This window comes from Hyla sarda, chromosome 8 (assembly GCF_029499605.1).
Source record: "Hyla sarda isolate aHylSar1 chromosome 8, aHylSar1.hap1, whole genome shotgun sequence".
In the NCBI taxonomy this organism is placed as follows: domain Eukaryota; kingdom Metazoa; phylum Chordata; class Amphibia; order Anura; family Hylidae; genus Hyla; species Hyla sarda.
The window spans coordinates 31474298-31495499 of NC_079196.1; the positions used below are offsets into that span (position 1 = coordinate 31474298).

General features: G+C 46.7%; 2 protein-coding genes across 3 annotated transcripts in view; one reads left to right on the forward strand and one right to left on the reverse strand.

Moving 5' to 3' along the window:
* Positions 1-17928, reverse strand: part of ORC4 (origin recognition complex subunit 4) — a 48002-nt gene extending 30074 nt beyond the window's left edge. The window contains exons 1-6 of one of the 2 annotated variants that reach the window (XM_056536127.1): positions 17790-17928; positions 13356-13431; positions 10678-10754; positions 9374-9464; positions 4414-4489; positions 3696-3781 (exon numbers count right to left, since the gene is read on the reverse strand). In XM_056536127.1, the coding sequence (XP_056392102.1) occupies positions 3696-3781; positions 4414-4489; positions 9374-9464; positions 10678-10754; positions 13356-13412 (387 nt within the window). In that variant the 5' untranslated portion in view covers positions 13413-13431; positions 17790-17928. Of the gene's footprint in view, positions 1-3695; positions 3782-4413; positions 4490-9373; positions 9465-10677; positions 10755-13355; positions 13432-17780 lie in introns of both variants that reach the window. The other variant, XM_056536128.1, reaches the window with a different exon arrangement.
* A 239-nt stretch (positions 17929-18167) lies between these two features.
* The window catches only part of MBD5 (methyl-CpG binding domain protein 5), an 81531-nt gene continuing 78496 nt past the window's right edge, over positions 18168-21202 (forward strand). Inside the window, 1 exon segment of the mRNA XM_056536125.1 lies at positions 18168-18306. The gene's annotated coding sequence lies outside the window, so the exon portion shown is untranslated.

Sequence of the window (21202 nt, forward strand, 5' to 3'; positions counted from 1 at the left end):
CATTAATAACTCTGGAATGCTTTTAGTTATCATTCTGATTCCGAGATTGTTTTTTCGTGACATATTCTACTTTAACATAGTGGTAAATTTTTGTCGATACTTGCATCCTTTCTTGGTGAAAAATACGTAAATTTGATGAAAAATTTGAAAATTTAGCATTTTTCTAACTTTGAAGCTCTCTGCTTGTAAGGAAAATGGATATTACGAATACATTTTTTTTTGGTTCACATATACAATATGTCTACTTTATGTTTGCATCATAAAATTGACGTGTTTTTACTTTTGGAAGACACCAGAGGGCTTCAACGGTCAGCAGCAATTTTCCGATTTTTCACAAAATTTTCAAACTCAGTATTTTTCAGGGACCAGTTCAGGTTTGAAGTGGATTTGAAGGGTCTTCATATTAGAAATACCCCATAAATGACCCCATTATAAAAACTACACCCCCCCAAAGTATTCAAAATGACATTCAGTAAGTGTTTTAACCCTTTAGGTGTTTCACACGAATAGCAGCAAAGTGAAGGAGAAAATTCACAATCTTCATTTTTTACACTCACATGTTCTTGTAGACCCAATTTTTGAATTTTTACAAGGGGTAAAAGGACAAAATTTTTACTTGTAATTGTAGCCCAATTTCTCTCGAGTAAGCACATACCTCATATGTCTATGTAAAGTGTTCGGCGGGCGCAGTAGAGGGCTCAGAAGGGAAGGAGCGACAAGGGGATTTTGGAGAGTACGTTTTTCTGAAATGGTTTTTGGGGGGCATGTTACCTTTAGGAAGCCTTATGGTGCCAGAACAGCAAAAAAAAACCACATGGCATACCATTTTGGAAACTAGACCCCTCGGGGAATGTAACATGGGATAAAGTGAACCTTAATACCCCACAGGTGTTTCACGACTTTTGCAAATGTAAAAAAAAAAAAAAAAATTTTACCTAAAATGCTTGTTTTCCCAAAAAAATTGTATTTTTAAAAAGGGTAATAGCAGAAAATACCCCTAAAAATTTGAAGCCCAATTTCTCCCGATTCAGAAAACACCCCATATGGGGGTGAAAAGTGCTCTGCTGGCGCACTACAGGTCTCGGAAGAGAAGGAGTCACATTTGGCTTTTTGAACGCAAATTTTTCTCTGGGGGCATGCCGCATTTAGGAAGCCCCTATGGTGCCAGGACAGCAAAAAAAAAACCCACATGGCATACCATTTTGGAAACTAGACCCCTCGGGGAACGTAACAAGGGGTTAAGTGAACCTTTATACCCCACAGGTGTTTCACGACTTTTGCATATGTAAAAAAAAAATTTATTTTTTACCTAAAATGCTTGTTTTCCCAAAAATTTTACATTTTTAAAAAGGGTAAAAGCAGAAAATACCCCCCAAAATTTGTAACACAATTTCTCCCGAGTACGGCGATACCCCATATGTGACCCTAAACTGTTGCCTTGAAATACGACAGGGCTCCAAAGTGAGAGAGCGCCATGCGCATTTGAGGCCTAAATTAGGGATTGCATAGGGGTGGACATAGGGGTATTCTACGCCAGTGATTCCCAAACAGGGTGCCTCCAGCTGTTGCAAAACTCCCAGCATGCCTGGACAGTCAACGGCTGTCCGACAATACTGGGAGTTGTTTTGCAACAGCTGGAGGCTCCGTTCTGGAAACAGTGGCGTACCAGACGTTTTTCATTTTTATTGGGGAGGGGGGCTGTGTAGGGGTATGTGTATATGTAGTGTTTTTTACTTTTTATTTTATTTTTTGTGGTAGTGTAGTGTAGTGTTTTTAGGGTACAGTCACACGGGCGGGGGTTCACAGTAGTTTCTCGCTGGCAATTTGAGCTGCAGCAGAAAGTTTGCGGCAGCTCAAATTTGCAGCCAGATACTTACTGTAATCCTCCGCCCATGTGAGTGTACCCTGTACGTTCACATTGGGGGGGACATCCAGCTGTTGCATAACTACAACTCCCAGCATGCCCGTTGGCTGTCGGTGACTGCTGAGAGTTGCAGTTTTGCAACAACTGTAGGCACACTGGTTATGTATCACTGAGTTTGTGACCTAACTCAGTGTTTCGCAACCAGTGTGCCTCCAGCTGTTGCAAAACTACAACTCCCAGCATGTACGGTGCATGGTGTACGGTGACTGCTGAGAGTTGTAGTTTGCAACAGCTGGAGGCACACCGGTCGTGAAACACTGAGTTAGGTAAAAAAAACCTCTGAGTTTCACAACCAGTGTGCCTTCAGCTGTTGCAAAACTACAACTCTCAGCAGTCACCGACAGCCAACGGGCATGCTGGGAGTTGTAGTTATGCAACCAGCAGATGCACCACTACAACTCCCAGCATGCACTTTAGCTGTTTGTGCAAGCTGGGAGTTGTAGTTAGACAACAGCTGAAGGTACACTTTTCCATAGAAAGAATGTGCCTCCAGCTGTTGCAAAACCATAAGTCCCAGCATGCCCATAAGGGAATGCTGGGAGTTGTGGTGGTCTGCCTCCTGCTGTTGCATAACTACAGCTCCCAGCATGCCCTTTTTGCATGCTGGGAGCTGTTGCTAAGCAACAGCAGGAGGCTGTCACTCACCTCCAACGATCCAGACGCTGCAGGTCAGTCCCGCCGCCGCAGCTGCTCCTGGGGCCCCGATCCCAACAGGGGCGCCGGGGATCGGGGTCCCCAGCACCCGGGGTGCACGTCCCGCACCCGCTCACGTCCTCCGGAAGAGGGGCCGAGCGGGTGCGGGAGTGACACCCGCAGCAGGCGCCCTGATTGGTCGGCCGGTAATCCGGCCGACGAATCAGGGCGATCGTGAGGTGGCACCAGTGCCACCTCACCCCTGCAGGCTCTGGCTGTTCGGGGCCGTCTCTGACGGCCCCGAACAGCCAGTAATTCCGGGTCATCGGGTCACTGGAGACCCGATTGACCCGGAATCGCCGCAGATCGCTGGACTGAATTGTCCAGCGATCTGCGGCGATCGCCGACATGGGGGGGCATAATGACCCCCCTGGGCGATATGCCGGGATGCCTGCTGAACGATTTCAGCAGGCATCCGGCTCCGGTCCCCAACCGGCTAGCGGTGGGGGCCGGAATTCCCACGGGCGTATGGATACGCCCTCGGTCCTTAAGGACTCGGGATTCAGGGCGTATCCATACGCCCTATGTCCTGAAGAGGTTAAGATATAAGGATAGTAAACAGAGGACACCCCTCTAATAACTCTAATCGGGTACAAGGATACATGTTTTCTAACCTGGAAAACTCCAAATAGTAAAATTCCTGTCAAGTAAAAAAATAACATTAGGCCTCGTTCACATTGCCGTCAGACTCCGCTCTTCAGAGTTCCATCGGCAATCCTGCCAGAAGGATGGGAGTTTAGCAACGAAAAAAAAAAAAAAAAAGGCGCAAACACTTTTTTTTTTCTCTGTTAATTTCCTGTAAAATTACCAGACAGACTCCATGCAAGTGAATAGGGTCCATCGGGTAGCCGTTTGCATCCGTCCCGTTTTAGGGTGTGATTGGCTCAAAAAAAAAAAAAAAAAAAAAAAAAAAAAAAAAGAGAGCCGATCCGGATGTGAATGGCAATGAGAGCCCAGCCTTAGAATCAATGCATATGACACTATAAAAATGGGGGATTGACTGTGGAGGACCCCACAATAAGTAGACCCAGAGAAGACACTTTGTTAATCTCCATACCACCATGGAAAAGGTACTCACAAATACTCTATCCCCAACCACATTCTCCAGGTTTAGCTGTCTGGTGATTTCCTTCAAAGCAATCTTGTCACTTGTCTGCAAAAGTCCTAAGATGGAAAATAAACATTGCAATTAATTTGTCATGCAAATATTGGTATAAGACATACGCAGGTATATAACTGGCATTATCTAGACATCTGATGCCAATTAAAGGGGTACTCCGCTGTTAGACATCTTATCCACTATCCAAAGGATAAGGGATAAGATGTCTGGTCGTGGGGGGCCCGCCACTGGGGCCCCCTGCGATCCCCCCTGCAGCAGCCAGTTACCTCAGCAGCCTGGAGCTAAGTTTTCTCCAAGGCTGATGACGGGCAGTGCAGGGGACAGGGCATCGTGACATCACGGCACCGCCCCTTTGTGACGACACGTCCGCCCCCTCAATGCAAGTTTATGGAAGCAGCATCACGCCCCTCCCATAGACTTGTATTGAGAAGGCAGTGCCGTGATGTCATGATGCCCCGTCCCATGCACTGCCCGTCATCAGCCTTGGAGAAAACTTCGCTCTGGGCTGCTGCAGGGGGGATTGCAGGGGTCCCCAGCGGCGGGCCCCCCGCAATCAGAACTCTTATCCCCTATCCTTTCGATAGGGGATAAGATGTCTAACAGCAGAGTACCCCTTTAAGAATGAATAGATAAAAATAACAGTGCAGCATGGAAACAAGCCTATGCCTGTTCTTACCATTCAATCGGACCTGCAATGCATTCTCCTTTATTTCTTTCACTGCAAATATTTCTTCTAGAGCATCATGTAGCAGCTGGAGGACAGAATACAGGACATGAACAGAGTAGTCACCTTTATATGCTAGAGGAAATATTCTGTATAAGTAAAGGCACATACCATGTTTTACAAGTTTTAGACATAAACAGCGCCCCAGCTATAACAGGACAATAACATTGGTCAAGGTTGTGGGGTATGTTAGACAGTAGGTGACCAGCCATTTCTTACAGATGATGTTAGAAGAAGGATTAATGGGCAAGTGTTCGGATCTGAGAACCTCTGACAAAGACCAAATAATGAAGTCTAGATCAGTGTTTATTAAGGTGGTATGCACCGCAGCCTGAAGGGGTACACAGGCTGGCCGAGCACAGGACGCAGATTCAGATAAAAGCTGGGGTGCCCACTCATTCTTGTATGCTGCTTTGCGCCCGCAGCCTACGAGTGATACGGACAGCCATCGGGGACTTCTGCCAGTCGTCAGAGGCAGCGCTGGAAGTGTATCCTGTCAACGGGATCCAGGGCAGGAGCAGTATTTTTTGTTTTCTAAATTAGCAAGGGAGGCGACATTACTGGCTACTACATACATATACATCCTGTTCCAAATTATTATGCAAAATCTATTTAAGTGTCACAAAGATTAAACATTTTGTTTTCCAGTGTTACGGTGCGTTCACACGGCAGTCTGTTCCTGTTTTTTTATCCCCATTTCGGTTAAACACATTAAAAACGGTTTAAAAAAAATCCCATTTATGTCAATGGGATTTTTTTACAATCCGTTTACATCCATTTGTACCCTTGTGCACGCATTTCCGCTTTTTTTATGGCAGAAAAAAACGCCACATGCAGTATTTTTTCTTCCGTCAAAAAAAAAAAAATTAAGAAAAAACGGATACAGTAAATTTAACATTGATTTTAACATTGATGTCATCCCTTTGCATCCATTTTTTCAATCCGTTTTTGCTTCTGAGCATGCTAACAAACAAAAAAATATATATATTTTTTGGTTTATTTACTGAACAATAACGGATACAAACAGATAACATCCGTTTGCATCCATTATTGTCCATGCATGGCATTGTGTCTTTGGGCTCTTTTCATCACTGAAAACAATCTCGGACACTTGTGATAATTAGATTGCCAGGTGAGCCCAAATTAAGAAAAAACTACTAAAAGGTGGGTGTGTCACATTATTAAGCAGACACCATTTTCAATATAAAAGGGGAAGAAAAAGGATCATTCTGCTGCAGAAAAGAGTGAAATTGTTCACTGCCTTGGACGAGGTATGAAAAACGTTAGATATTTCACGAAAACCTAAGCGTGATCATCGCATTATTAAGAGATTTGTGGCCGATTCAGAGCACAGACGGGTTCAAGCACATAAAGGCACATTGAGGAAGATTTCTGCCAGATCCATGCATCAGATCAAGAGAGCAGCTGCTAAAATACCATTACATAGCAGCAAACAGATATTTGAAGCTGCCGGTGCCTCTGGAGTCCCAAAGACATTCCTGTTCACTAATGAGTGCCGTGCAACCCTGGATGGTCCAGATGGATGGAGTAGTGGATGGCTGGTGGACGGCCACCCTGTTCCAACAAGGCTGCGACATCAGCAAGGCGGTGGTGGAGTCCTGTTTTGGGCCAGAATCAAGAGAAGAGAGCTGGTTGGCCATTTTAGGGTCCCCGAAAGTGTAAAGATGAGCTCAGCAAAGTATGTGGAGTTTTCTGACTGACCCCTTTCTTCCCTGGTACAGAAGGAAGAACTATGCTTTCCGTAATTAAATCATCTTCATGCATTACAATTCACCATCTCATGCTGAAAAGAATACCTCTGCATCAATGGCTGCTATGGGGATAAAAAGGAGAGAAAGTCATGGTGTGGCCTCCATCCTCCCCCCTGACCTCAATCCTATTTAGGACCTTTGGAGCATCCTCAAGCATAAGATCTGAGGGTGGGAGGCAGTTTACATCCCAACAGCAGCTCTGGGAGGCTATTCTGACATCTTGCAAACAAATTCAAGCAGAAACTGTCCAAAAACTCACAAGCTCAATGGATGCAAGACTTGTGGATCAAATAAGGGGTCCTATGTTAATACAGAGATTATAGGGGGCATCATTACTGGTTACAAGGAGGTTTAAAGGGGTACTCTGGTGGAAAACAATTATTTTATTTTTTTTTTAATCAAACATTGCAAGAAAGTTATACACATTTGTAAATGACTTCTATTAAAAAAATGATTTACCTTTCCAGTACTTTTTAGCAGCTGTATGCTACATAGGATATTCTTTGCTTTTTGAATTTCTTTTTTGTCTTGTCCACAGTGCTCTCTGCTGACCCCTCTGTCAGTGTCAGGAACTGTCCAGAGCAGCATAGGTTTGCTATGGGGATTTTCTCCTGCTCTGGCCAGTTCCTGATATGGGCATCAGGTATCAGCAGAGAGCACTGTGGACAAGACTAAAAAGAAATTCAAAAAGAATATAATTTCTTCTAGCATACAGCTGCTAAAAAGTACTGGAAGGGTAAATATTTTTTAATAGAAGTAATTTACAAATCCGCTTAACTTTCTGGCACCAGTTGATTTAAAAAAATATTTTTCCACCGGAGTACCCCTTTAACCACTTGGTACAGGAGACATTATTACATTATCCGAGAAGGCACCATAACTGGCTACAGGAGAAATTATATCTGGCTACAGGGGGCATTATTAATGCTTACAGGAGGAATCATTACTGGCTACAAGTAAGTTCTATTCTTTGGTACAGGAGGCATTATTATGAGATATAAAAGGGCATAACTGGCTACAGGGGACATCATAACTGGCTACAGGGGACATTAGTACTTTAGAAGGGGCAGTATTAATGGGCATACTGGTCAGCCACATTGTTATAGGGAATCTGATCTGGAAGGGAATTGCTAAAAAGTGCCTATGGCGGCAGTGTCAGTTTTGTCTTATTTAGTCATTCATAACTGATTGCTTCCTTGGGTGGGGGTTACTCTTGTTAGAACATCTTATCACTTGACTTGAAAAGGTTGAGAAACACTGGTCCAGATGACTGGATCAGAGCATTTAAAGGGGTACTCCGGAGGAAAACTTTTTTCTTCTAAATCAACTGGTGCCAGAAAGTTAAACAGATATGTAAATGACTTGTAGCAAAAAATCTTAATCCTTCCAGTACTTATTAGCTGCTTAGTACTACAGAGGAAATTATTTTCTTTTTGGAACACAGCTCTCTGCTGAATCACGAGCACAGTGCTCTCTGCTGACCTCTCTGTCCATTTTAAGAACTGTCCAGAGTTGGAGAAAATCCCAATAACAAACATATGCTGCTCTGGACAGTTCTTAAAATGGACAGAGATGTCAGCAGAGAGCACTGTGTTCCAAAAAGAAAATAATTTCCAGCTGTCTATGACAGAAAGGTGTCAGATCACTCAGGACATAATTTGCTGTCTATGTTATGTAAATGCAGTCAGAGCACCCAAGCTGACCCTTGTACGCAGCCAAAAGTGCCCAGAATGGTCTGCTGAGCATCAAAACTGGACAATGGTCCAATAAAAGAAGGGGCCCGGTTTGATGATTCATGTCTTCGTTCACATCATGTGGCTGGCCGGGTGCATGCGCATCACTTACAAGAAGGGATGGCACCAGTATACACTATGGGAAGAAGACAAGTCAGCGGGGTCAGTGTGATGGGCAATGTTAACCTTGAGAGCCCTAATCACTTCATAGTTTATGCCTTTCCACAGTCTGCCGGGTAAGTTACATCTTATATCTAGCACACAGCAAATTGTGTTTACCAAAAACAGAATGAGGCCTACAAAGAAAAGAACACAGAACCTACAGTGAAATATGGTGGAGGGTCAATGATGTTTTGGGGTTGTTTTGCTGCCTCTGGCACTGGGTGCCTTGAATGTGTACAAGGCATCATGAAATCTGAGGATTACCAATGGATTTTGGGTCGCACTGTACAGCGTAGTGTCAGAAAGCTGGGTTTGCGTCCGAGATCTTGCGTCTTCTAGCAGGACAATGACCCCAAACATACGTCAAAAAGCACCAGAAATGGATGGCAACAAAGCACTGGAGAGTTCTGAAGTGTCAGCAATGAGTCCAGATCTAAATCCCATTGATCACCTGTGGAGAGATCTTAAAATTGCTGTTGGGAAAAGGCACCTTCCAATAAGAGAGACCTGGAGCAGTTTGTAAAGGAAGAGAGGTCCAACATTCCGGCTGAGAGGTGTAAGAAGCTTATTGATGGTTATAGGAAGCGACTGATTTCAGTTATTTTTACAAAGGGTGTGCAACCAAATATTAGGTTAAAGGTGCCAATAATTTCGTCCAGCCCATTTTTAGAGTTTGGTGACATTATGTCCAATTTGCTTTTTTTCCCTCCCTGTTTTTGGTTTAGTTCCAATACACACAAAGGGAATAAACATGTGTATAGCAAAACAGGTGTTACTGCAATCCTTTTCTGTGAGAAATACTTCATTCTCTTGAAGAATTTCAGGGGTGCCAACATTTACGGCCATGACAGTAAGTAGTAACCCAAGTTATCAAGAGAGGGAATGGTTTGGGAATGTGGCTCGGTGTGACACTGTAAAACAGGTTAGGTGCAGAATATTATATTTACTAAGCAAACTGTTAAAAAAAAAAAAATAATAATTCACAGAGCTCAGCATTACTTTAATCAGCATAATACAGTGTTTCCCAACCAGGGTGCCTCCAGCTGTTGCAAAACTACAACTCCCAGTATGCCCGGACAGCCTTCGGCTGTCCGGGCATGCTGGGAGTTGTAGTTTTGCAACAGCTGGAGGCACCCTGGTTGGGAAACACTGGCAAATTATATACATAATATATGTAAATGCAGACACACGTACATACAAAAACCAGAGTAGGAAGTTATCAGTGAACGTGATAAGGAATCTCACCATACTCTTTCCCGATCCCCTGGGACCGATGATCAGTGCAGAGTTACTCTCCCCATGAAACACTGTTCTCTTCAGAAGCTCCACTAAGTGCCTGAAATTAGAATAACAAAGGACGAGCGGCTCAGTCTGAAAATAGCACGGAGTAAAGAGAAGCCGAGCTGAGGCAGTCATCAGAGGAGCGGCTTCTGTCTGACTTCTGACAGCAGCCAAGTGTGCGAGCGGAGCAGCTGCTTGACTCATGTTGGAGCTCACAACAAAGACGCGATGAGGATGAAGAGTCCTGTGCGAGGCCGCGTTACATGCTCCCAATGAGAACGCGTCCTTCACAAAAGGAAAAAGATTTGTTTTCCACATAGCTGATAGAGGTGGAACGGTCAATGCACCTCATATGTGCATGGATTGTTTCCATCTCTTATAGCTCCAGTATAAAATTACACTTTTTAATCAGACAACTACTTCACTGACCCCCAATCTGCTCTTCCATGCAAAAATATGTATTATCTAAAAGTTGCTTACAGCAGTCTGGTGCCACCCAAAGATTGTAGTCAGCAGGGGATGTGAAAAATTTTACTTACTCGACTGCCCCTTCTGACCCCAAATAGAAAACATTCTAATGCACTTGAAAAGCATTATGTGCAGTAATTCGCTGCCGCAGTAGTCAGGTGGCATCGTGACAAGAAAAAGATTTAGGGGACCCCAGTTAACAAAACTGGTACCAGAAAGTTAAAACAGATTTGTAAATTACTTTTATTTAAAAATCTTAATCCTTCCAGTACTAATCAGCTGCTGTATGCTCCAGAGGAAGATATGTAGTTCTTTCTAGTCTGACCACAGTGCTCTCTGCTGACACCTCTGTCCATGTCAGGAACTGTCCAGAGCAGGAGCAAATCCCCCATAGCAAACCTATCCTGCTCTGGACAGTTCCTGACATGGACAGATGTGTCAGCAGAGAGCACTGTGGTCAGACAGAAAAGAACTCCAGAAAGAAATACAACTTCCACTGGAACATACAGCAGCTGATAAGTACTGGAAGGATTAAGATGTTTAAATAGAAGTAATTTACAAATCTGTTTAACTTTCTGGAATCAGTTGATTTAAAAAAAAATTGTTTTCCACTGGAGTACCCCTTTAAAGTTTAAAGGAGGTTTTCAGGGGCTTTTTTTTTACCCATGACCTATCCTTATCAGATCAGTGATGGTCTGAATCTTGCATCTGCTGGTCATCTGGAAAATCCTTTTGTCGTATTTATATATAGTGTTGTTGATTTTGCCAGGCACTACCCACCCCTTATAAACTGCACTTACTTGTGTTGAGCCTCCACCCCACATCTCTTGCCAGGTTGGTCTTGCTGTAGTAGTCTCCGTCGTAGCTGGCCTTGTACCTAAAATGTATGTGCATCAAACATTACAACACGGAACATGCAACTAACTCATAGAACAGATTGTGTGCAAAATCAGTCATTTATGTAAAATGTTATATATATTCATAAACATAGAAACATAGAATGTGTCGGCAGATAAGAACCATTCGGCCATCTAGGCCCAATATCCTGAATACTATTAATAGTCCCTGGATCTTATATGAAGAATATCCTTATACCTATCCCTATCTTATATGAAGGATAGCCTTATGCCTATCCCTATCTTATATGAAGGATATCCTTATACCTATCCCTATCTTATATGAAGGATAGCCTTATGCCTATCTTATATGAAGGATATCCTTATTCCTATCCCTATCTTATATGAAGGATAGCCTTATGCCTATCCCTATCTGATATGAAGGATAGCCTTATACCTATCCCTATCTTATATGAAGGATAGCCTTAAGTTTATCCCTATCTTATATGAAGGATAGCCTTATCCCTATCTTATATGAAGGATAGCCTTACGTTTATCCCTATCTTATATGAAGGATATCCTTATACCTATCCCTATCTTATATGAAGGATAGCCTTATGCCTATCCCTATCTTATATGAATGATAGCCTTGTACCTATCCCTATCTTATATGAAGGATAGCCTTATACCTATCCCTATCTTATATGAAGGATAGCCTTATACCTATCCCTATCTTATATGAAGGATAGCCTTATACCTATCCCTATCTTATATGAAGGATAGCCTTACGCCTATCCCTATCCCTATCTTATATGAAGGATAGCCTTATACCTATCCCTATCTTATATGAAGGATATCCTTATACCTATCCCTATCTTATATGAAGGATAGCCTTATACCTATCCCTATCTTATATGAAGGATAGCCTTATACCTATCCCTATCTTATATGAAGGATAGCCTTATCCCTATCTTATATGAAGGATAGCCTTACGTTTATCCCTATCTTATATGAAGGATAGCCTTACGCCTATCCCTATCTTATATGAAGGATAGCCTTATACCTATCCCTATCTGATATGAAGGATAGCCTTATACCTATCCCTATCTTATATGAAGGATAGCCTTACGTTTATCCCTATCTTATATGAAGGATAGCCTTACGCCTATCCCTATCTTATATGAAGGATAGCCTTATACCTATCCCTATCTTATATGAAGGATATCCTTATACCTATCCCTATCTTATGTGAAGGATATCCTTATACCTATCCCTATCTTATATGAAGGATAGCCTTATACCTATCCCTATCTTATATGAAGGATATCCTTATACCTATCCCTATCTTATATGAAGGATAGCCTTATACCTATCCCTATCTTATATGAAGGATAGCCTTATGCCTATCTTATATGAAGGATAGCCTTATACCTATCCCTATCTTATATGAAGGATATCCTTATACCTATCCCTATCTTATATGAAGGATAGCCTTATGCCTATCCCTATCTTATATGAATGATAGCCTTGTACCTATCCCTATCTTATATGAAGGATATCCTTATACCTATCCCTATCTTATATGAAGGATATCCTTATACCTATCCCTATCTTATGTGAAGGATAGCCTTATACCTATCCCTATCTTATATGAAGGATAGCCTTATACCTATCCCTATCTTATATGAAGGATAGCCTTATCCCTATCTTATAAGATAGGGATAGGTATAAGGCTATCCTTCATATAAGATAGGGATAGGTATAAGGATATCCTTCATATAAGATAGGGATAGGTATAAGGATATCCTTCATATAAGATAGGGATAGGTACAAGGCTATCATTCATATAAGATAGGGATAGGCATAAGGCTATCCTTCATATAAGATAGGGATAGGTATAAGGATATCCTTCATATAAGATAGGGATAGGTATAAGGCTATCCTTCATATATGAAGGATATCCTTATACCTATCCCTATCTTATGTGAAGGATATCCTTATACCTATCCCTATCTTATATGAAGGATAGCCTTATACCTATCCCTATCCCTATCTTATATGAAGGATAGCCTTATACCTATCCCTATCTTATATGAAGGATAGCCTTATACCTATCCCTATCTTATATGAAGGATTGCCTTATGCCTATCCCATGCAAGCCTAAATACTAATACTGTAGTAAGTTATCTTGAATATACAGGTCATTACAATTGCAGTAATTACATAATGAATTTTTCATAGGCTATTATTTCTATTTCCACCTTTAGGTGCACAGTCCTATTTTATATGATGGCTGGAACCATTATACAAATAAAGCACATTTTGCCTTCTGTCTCAGCCCCATTTTTTATAGATTGTAAGCTCTTGAGAGCAGAGCTCTAACTTGAATAATTAGTGGAACTGTTTTTGAAAGAAAGCAATCCTGGACAACCCTTAAAAAATGTCTGTGGTCCATGACTGTGGCATGATCAAAGAGGATTCCCATAGCAAGTAAATGGAGTGGTGGCCATGCATATGTTCTACGCTCCATTGTCACGATCAGTGAGGGCCCAGCAATTGGCCCTACCGATCAGATACTTATTGACCCTGTTATGAGTCAAGTTTTAACTTTGAGCTAACCCCATTAAGGTGATAAGTCATACCTGTGAAATGCATTCACCTATAGGGAGGCTCTTCTCCTTGCTCTTCCTTTTGCTCATGATATAAATGGTACACAAGCTAGAAAAAGAAAAGGTACATTCTGTTACCATATTCATTAATGTCACCCAGGACTACACCACAGAATTACACCGTGTGTTGAGTCCTCTTTTCAATATGTCTAATAGTGACCATGTACAGAGCGTATTGTGTACTGAGGAGTCAGGTATAATGGGAGCAGAGTACTGAAGAGTTCTGTATAATGGGAGCAGAGTACTGAGGAGTCATGTATAATGGGAGCAGAGTACTGAGGAGTCATGTATAATGGGAGCAGAGTACTGAGGAGTCATGTATAATGGGAGCAGAGTACTGAGTAGTCATGTATAATGGGGGCAGAGTACTGAGTAGTCATGTATAATGGGGGCAGAGTACTGAGGAGTCAGGTATAATGGGAGCAGAGTACTGAAGAGTTCTGTATAATGGGAGCAGAGTACTGAGTAGTCATGTATAATGGGAGCAGAGTACTGAGGAGTCATGTATAATGGGAGCAGAGTACTGAGGAGTCAGGTATAGTGAGAGCGGAGTACTGAGGAGTCATGTATAATGGGAGCAGAGTACTGAGGAGTCATGTATAATGGGGGCAGAGTACTGAGGAGTCATGTATAATGGGAGCAGAGTACTGAGGAGTCATGTATAATGGGAGCAGAGTACTGAGGAGTCATGTATAATGGGGGCAGAGTACTGAGGAGTCATGTATAATGGGAGCAGAGTACTGAGGAGTCATGTATAATGGGAGCAGAGTACTGAGGAGTCATGTATAATGGGGGCAGAGTACTGAGGAGTCAGGTATAATGAGAGCGGAGTACTGAGGAGTTAGGTATAATGAGAGCAGAGTACTGAGGAGTCATGTATAATGGGAGCAGAGTACTGAGGAGTCATGTATAATGGGGGCAGAGTACTGAGGAGTCATGTATAATGGGGGCAGAGTACTGAGGAGTCATGTATAATGGGGGCAGAGTACTGAGGAGTCATGTATAATGGGGGCAGAGTACTGAGGAGTCATGTATAATGGGGGCAGAGTACTGAGGAGTCATGTATAATGGGGGCAGAGTACTGAGGAGTCATGTATAATGGGGGCAGAGTACTGAGGAGTCATGTATAATGGGGGCAGAGTACTGAGGAGTCATGTATAATGGGAGCAGAGTACTGAGGAGTCATGTATAATGGGGGCAGAGTACTAAGGAGTCATGTATAATGGGGGCAGAGTACTGAGGAGTCATGTATAATGGGGGCAGAGTACTGAGGAGTCATGTATAATGGGGGCAGAGTACTGAGGAGTCATGTATAATGGGAGCAGAGTACAGAGGAGTCATGTATAATGGGGGCAGAGTACTGAGGAGTCATGTATAATGGGGGCAGAGTACTGAGGAGTCATGTATAATGGGGGCAGAGTACTGAGGAGTCATGTATAATGGGGGCAGAGTACTGAGGAGTCATGTATAATGGGGGCAGAGTACTGAGGAGTCATGTATAATGGGGGCAGAGTACTGAGGAGTCATGTATAATGGGGGCAGAGTACTGAGGAGTCATGTATAATGGGGCAGAGTACTGAGGAGTCATGTATAATGGGGGCAGAGTACTGAGGAGTCATGTATAATGGGAGCAGAGTACTGAGGAGTCATGTATAATGGGAGCAGAGTACTGAGGAGTCATGTATAATGGGGGCAGAGTACTGAGGAGTCATGTATAATGGGGGCAGAGTACTGAGGAGTCATGTATAATGGGGGCAGAGTACTGAGGAGTCATGTATAATGGGGGCTGTTGCATATGAGGGGTCATGTATAATAGGGGCTGTTGCATATGAGGGGTCCTGTATAATAGGGGCTGTTGCATATGAGGAGTCATGTATAATAGGGGCTGTTGCATATGAGGGGTCCTGTATAATAGGGGCTGTTGCATATGAGGGGTCCTGTATAATAGGGGCTGTTGCATATGAGGGGTCCTGTATAATAGGGGCTGTTGCATATGAGGGGTCATGTATAATAGGGGCTGTTGCATATGAGGGGTCCTGTATAATAGGGGCAGTTGTGTACTGGTGAATGTGAAGTTTGGTTTGGGGTTCTTTAAGGGGTTCTTACAGCCTTCTTGTATTGTGGAGGTTATGTATGGTCAGTAACTAGTTCACACCATAGCAGTGATTCCCCAACCTGTGGCTTTCCAGCTTTTGCAAAACTCCCAACATGTTCTTTAGTGCCTCCCATCAATGCAGCCTATTCACCAACCTATTAGCTCTCCGGCTATTACAAAACTCCCAGCACCCCCTGCATTCAGTGCACACCACTTATACTGTTTATCAACGTACAACTGAAATGACAAAACTACAACTCCCAGCATGCTGTAAAAGCTTTCAGCGCATCCTATCCAACCCTCGGTACACGAGCCCCCCATCATATAAGACCCCTCGTTACACAAGCCCCCCATCATATAAGACCCCTCAGTACACCAGTCCCCCCCATCATACAAGACCCCTCAGTACACCAGCCCCCCATCATATAAGACCCCTCAGTACACCAGCCCCCCATCATATAAGACCCCTCAGTACACCAGCCCCCCCATCATATAAGACCCCTCAGTACACCAGCCCCCCATCATATAAGACCCCTCAGTACACCAGCCCCCCCATCATATAAGACCCCTCAGTACACCAGCCCCCCCCATCATACAAGACCCCTCAGTACACCAGCCCCCCCATCATACAAGACCCCTCAGTACACCAGCCCCCCCATCATACAAGACCCCTCAGTACACCAGCCCCCCACTATACATGACCCTCCTTTACAGGGTGGTTATTAATGGTACTTATTCTGATTGGGTGACTGTTACTAGTGGGGACCACAGGGGTCAGTCTTGGGTCCTGTCCTATTTAATATATTTATTAATGACCTTGTAGAGGGGTGAATAGTAAAGTAGCAATCATTGCAGATGATACTAAACTCTGTAAAGTGGTAAATACAATAGAGGCCCATGGCTCCTCTGTACACCGCCCCCCCATCACACATGACCCCTCTGTACACCGCCCCCCCCATCACACATGACCCCTCTGTACACCGCCCCCCCATCACACATGACCCCTCTGTACACCGCCCCCCCATCACACATGACCCCTCTGTACACCGCCCCCCCCATCACACATGACCCCTCTGTACACCGCCCCCCCCCCCCCACATGACCCCTCTGTACACCGCCCCCCCCCCACATGACCCCTCTGTACACCGCCCCCCCCCATCACACATGACCCCTCAGTACACCGCCCCCCCCCCCATCACACATGACCCCTCTGTACACCGCCCCCCCATTATACATGACCCCTCTGTACACCGCCCCCCCATTATACATGACCCCTCTGTACACCGCCCCCCCCCCATCACACATGACCCCTCTGTACACCGCCCCCCCATCACACATGACCCCTCTGTACACCGCCCCCCCATCACACATGACCCCTCTGTACACCGCCCCCCCCATTATACATGACCCCTCTGTACACCGCCCCCCCATCACACATGACCCCTCTGTACACCGCCCCCCCATTATACATGACCCCTCTGTACACCGCCCCCCCATCACACATGACCCCTCTGTACACCGCCCCCCCCATTATACATGACCCCTCTGTACACCGCCCCCCCATCACACATGACCCCTCTGTACACCGCCCCCCCATCACACATGACCCCTCTGTACACCGCCCCCCCCCCATCACACATGAGCCCTCTGTACACCGCCCCCCCATCACACATGACCCCCTCTGTACACCGCCCCCCCATCACACATGACCCCTCTGTACACCGCCCCCCCATCACACATGACCCCTCTGTACACCGCCCCCCCATCACACATGACCCCTCTGTACACCGCCCCCCCCCCATCACACATGACCCTCTGTACACCGCCCCCCCCCCCCATTATACATGACCCCTCTGTACACCGCCCCCCCCCCCCCATTATACATGACCCCTCTGTACACCGCCCCCCCCCCATCACACATGACCCCTCTGTACACCGCCCCCCATCACACATGACCCCTCTGTACACCGCCCCCCCATCACACATGACCCCTCTGTACACCGCCCCCCCATCACACATGACCCCTCTGTACACCGCCCCCCCATTATACATGACCCCCTCTGTACACCGCCCCCCATCACACATGACCCCCTCTGTACACCGCCCCCCCCCCCCCATCACACATGACCCCTCTGTACACCGCCCCCCCATCACACATGACCCCTCTGTACACCGCCCCCCCCATTATACATGACCCCTCTGTACACCACCCCCCCATCACACATGACCCCTCTGTACACCGCCCCCCCATTATACATGACCCCTCTGTACACCGCCCCCCATTATACATAACCCTTGCTCACACTACATACCGCTGCCGCCTGTCACATTCTCATAAGCTCCCGCTGCTCCTAATAAACCACGTGATTCACAACATGTTCCGACTCCGCCTCCTACACCCGTCACCCTGGAGACTGTGAAATTGCTACTTCCGGGATGGCGTCACTTCCGGAATCTCCTCCGCGCAGTGCTCTGTGGGTCCCCGCCTCCCTCGCCCTGGCCCGGACATGCGCAGTTGGAAAACTCCCATCTTTCTCCTAAGGAGCCAGGGAACCAGGAGCTGCCCGGGGAGCCGGAGCGGGGGCGCCGAGGGGTGTCTTGCGAAGTCCAGGGGTGTGAGTTTAAGGGGGACCGCTGCCCTCCGCCTCCCAGCTAGATGCGGGTCGGGCTGACCCGGGGGGGAGGGGGGAGTGCTCACCGGGCCTGGGCCGCACACTGAGAGGGACAGGGTCCCCCCGGAGCCCACCTCAGGAGCCGTTCTATCCACCTGTGTGCTGCTGCACCCGGGGCTGTGCCGGACGAAGCAGGTGGCGACACTACACGCGCGGGGTAAGTGGGGGCACTGCTGTGGGGTCTGGGTACATGAGGGGGCACAGTGCTGAGGGGCAGCCTGGTGCTAGAAGCCTGGGTCATGTGACTGTGCCAGTGTGGGGGGCACTAAACAGTGGGCAGAGGTTCTGGTGGGAGCCTGTGAACTGTCAGATCTTTGGGGGGTACCCTGATGACATGGCAGGGCTTGTGAGGGGACAACAGGGTATGTGTAAAGCACTGACAGGTGACACTGACGGGGGTGTGGGCATGTGAGGGGTGCCAATAGGGTGATGGGCATGTGAAGGGTGCCAATAGGGTGATGGGCATGTGAGGGGTGCCAATAGGGTGATGGGCATGTGAGGGGTGCCAATAGGGTGATGGGCATGTGAGGGGTGCCAATAGGGTGATGGGCATGTGAGGGGTGCCAATAGGGTGATGGGCATGTGAGGGGTGCCAATAGGGTGATGGGCATGTGAGGGGTGCCAATAGGGTGATGGGCATGTGAGGGGTGCCAATAGGGTGATGGGCATGTGAGGGGTGCCAATAGGGTGATGGGCATGTGAGGGGTGCCAATAGGGTGATGGGCATGTGAGGGGTGCCAATAGGGTGATGGGCATGTGAGGGGTGCCAATAGGGTGATGGGCATGTGAGGGGTGCCAATAGGGTGATGGGCATGTGAGGGGTGCCAATAGGGTGATGGGCATGTGAGGGGTGCCAATAGGGTGATGGGCATGTGAGGGGTGCCAATAGGGTGATGGGCATGTGAGGGGTGCCAATAGGGTGATGGGCATGTGAGGGGTGCCAATAGGGTGATGGGCATGTGAGGGGTGCCAATAGGGTGATGGGCATGTGAGGGGTGCCAATAGGGTGATGGGCATGTGAGGGGTGCCAATAGGGTGATGGGCATGTGAGGGGTGCCAATAGGGTGATGGGCATGTGAGGGGTGCCAATAGGGTGATGGGCATGTGAGGGGTGCCAATAGGGTGATGGGCATGTGAGGGGTGCCAATAGGGTGATGGGCATGTGAGGGGTGCCAATAGGGTGATGGGCATGTGAGGGGTGCCAATAGGGTGATGGGCATGTGAGGGGTGCCAATAGGGTGTTGGGGCATGTGAGGGGTGCCAATAGGGTGTTGGGGCATGTGAGGGGTGCCAATAGGGTGTTGGGGCATGTGAGGGGTGCCAATAGGGTGACGGGTCATGTGAGGTGTGCCAATAGGGTGACGGGTCATGTGAGGGGTGCCAATAGGGTGACGGGGCATGTGAGGTGTGCCAATAGGGTGACGGGGCATGTGAGGTGTGCCAATAGGGTGTTTGGGCATGTGAGGTGTAGAAGAAGAAACTAAGACGACACTGCACTATTCAGCAATTAACAGTTGACCAGGTATGGAGTGTTAGTAGTGTGCACCAGTCTTCTATCCTGTATAGAGTCGGTGGTGGTGCTAGGATGTAACAAGATATATATCAATGTACGGGAAATGAAGAAAAACTGAAAATCATCTGCACTCACCATTAGGTATACGACAATGCTCCAAAGACCGGGGCTGACCGAGGATACGGGCTGCAGAGATGGACGGCGCTCAGAGGCTAACTACTGGTGTTTTCGCGCAGGTCTGCGCTTCATCCGGCCTCCTACATGCATGTGACGTGTGCCAATAGGGTGACGGGGCATTTGAGGTGTGCCAATAGGGTGACGGGACATGTGAGGTGTGCCAATAGGGTGACGGGACATGTGAGGTGTGCCAATAGGGTGACGGCATGTAGGGAGCACTGGTCAGATAAGGGGACATGTAAGGGGTGCCAGTCAGGTGAGGGGACTTGTAAGGGGTAACAGGCCATGTGAGGAGTGCCGCTCGGATGTCGGGGCGTGTGAGGAGTGCTAATAAGGTGACAGGCATGTATTGGGTGCAGATACAGTGACAGGGCAGGTGAGGCCTGTCAATAAGATTACAGGCCATGTGAGGGGCACTGATCAACTGATAGGGCATGTGAGGGTTGACAGGGCATCTGAAGGATGCCAAAAAGGGTGATAGGGCATGTGTGAGGGCCTTATGGGTGACAGGGTAGCAGGCATGTGAGGGAAGTAATTAGGGTTACAGGGCATATGAGGAGTGCCAATCGGTTGACAGGGCATGTTAGAGGGACTGATGACTGAAGGCATGTGAGGGGCCATTATAGGGCGGTGGAGTACTGATTGTGTGACAGGCATGTGAGGGGCGATGGGGTACTGATTGTGTGACAGGCATGTGAGGGGCGATGGGGTACTGATTGTGTGACAGGCATGTGAGGGGAGATGGAGTACTGATTGTGTGACAGGGCATGTAAGGGGTGATGGGGTACTGATTGTGTGACAGGCATGTGAGGGGCGATGGGGTACTGATTGTGTGACAGGCATGTGAGGGGCGATGGGGTACTGATTGTGTGACAGGCATGTGAGGGGCGATGGAGTACTGATTGTGTGACAGGCATGTGAGGGGCGATGGGGTACTGATTGTGTGACAGGCATGTGAGGGGCGATGGGGTACTGATTGTGTGACAGGCATGTGAGGGGCGATGGAGTACTGATTGTGTGACAGGCATGTGAGGGGCGATGGGGTACTGATTGTGTGACAGGCATGTGAGGGGCGATGGAGTACTGATTGTGTGACAGGCATGTGAGGGGCGATGGGGTACTGATTGTGTGACAGGCATGTGAGGGGCGATGGGGTACTGATTGTGTGACAGGGCATGTGAGGGGCGATGGGGTACTGATTGTGTGACAGGGCATGTGAGGGGCGATGGGGTACTGATTATATGACAGGCATGTGAGGGGCGATGGGGTACTGATTATGTGACAGGCATGTGAGGGGCGATGGGGTACTGATTATGTGACAGGCATGTGAGGGGGCGATGGAGTACTGATTGTGTGACAGGCA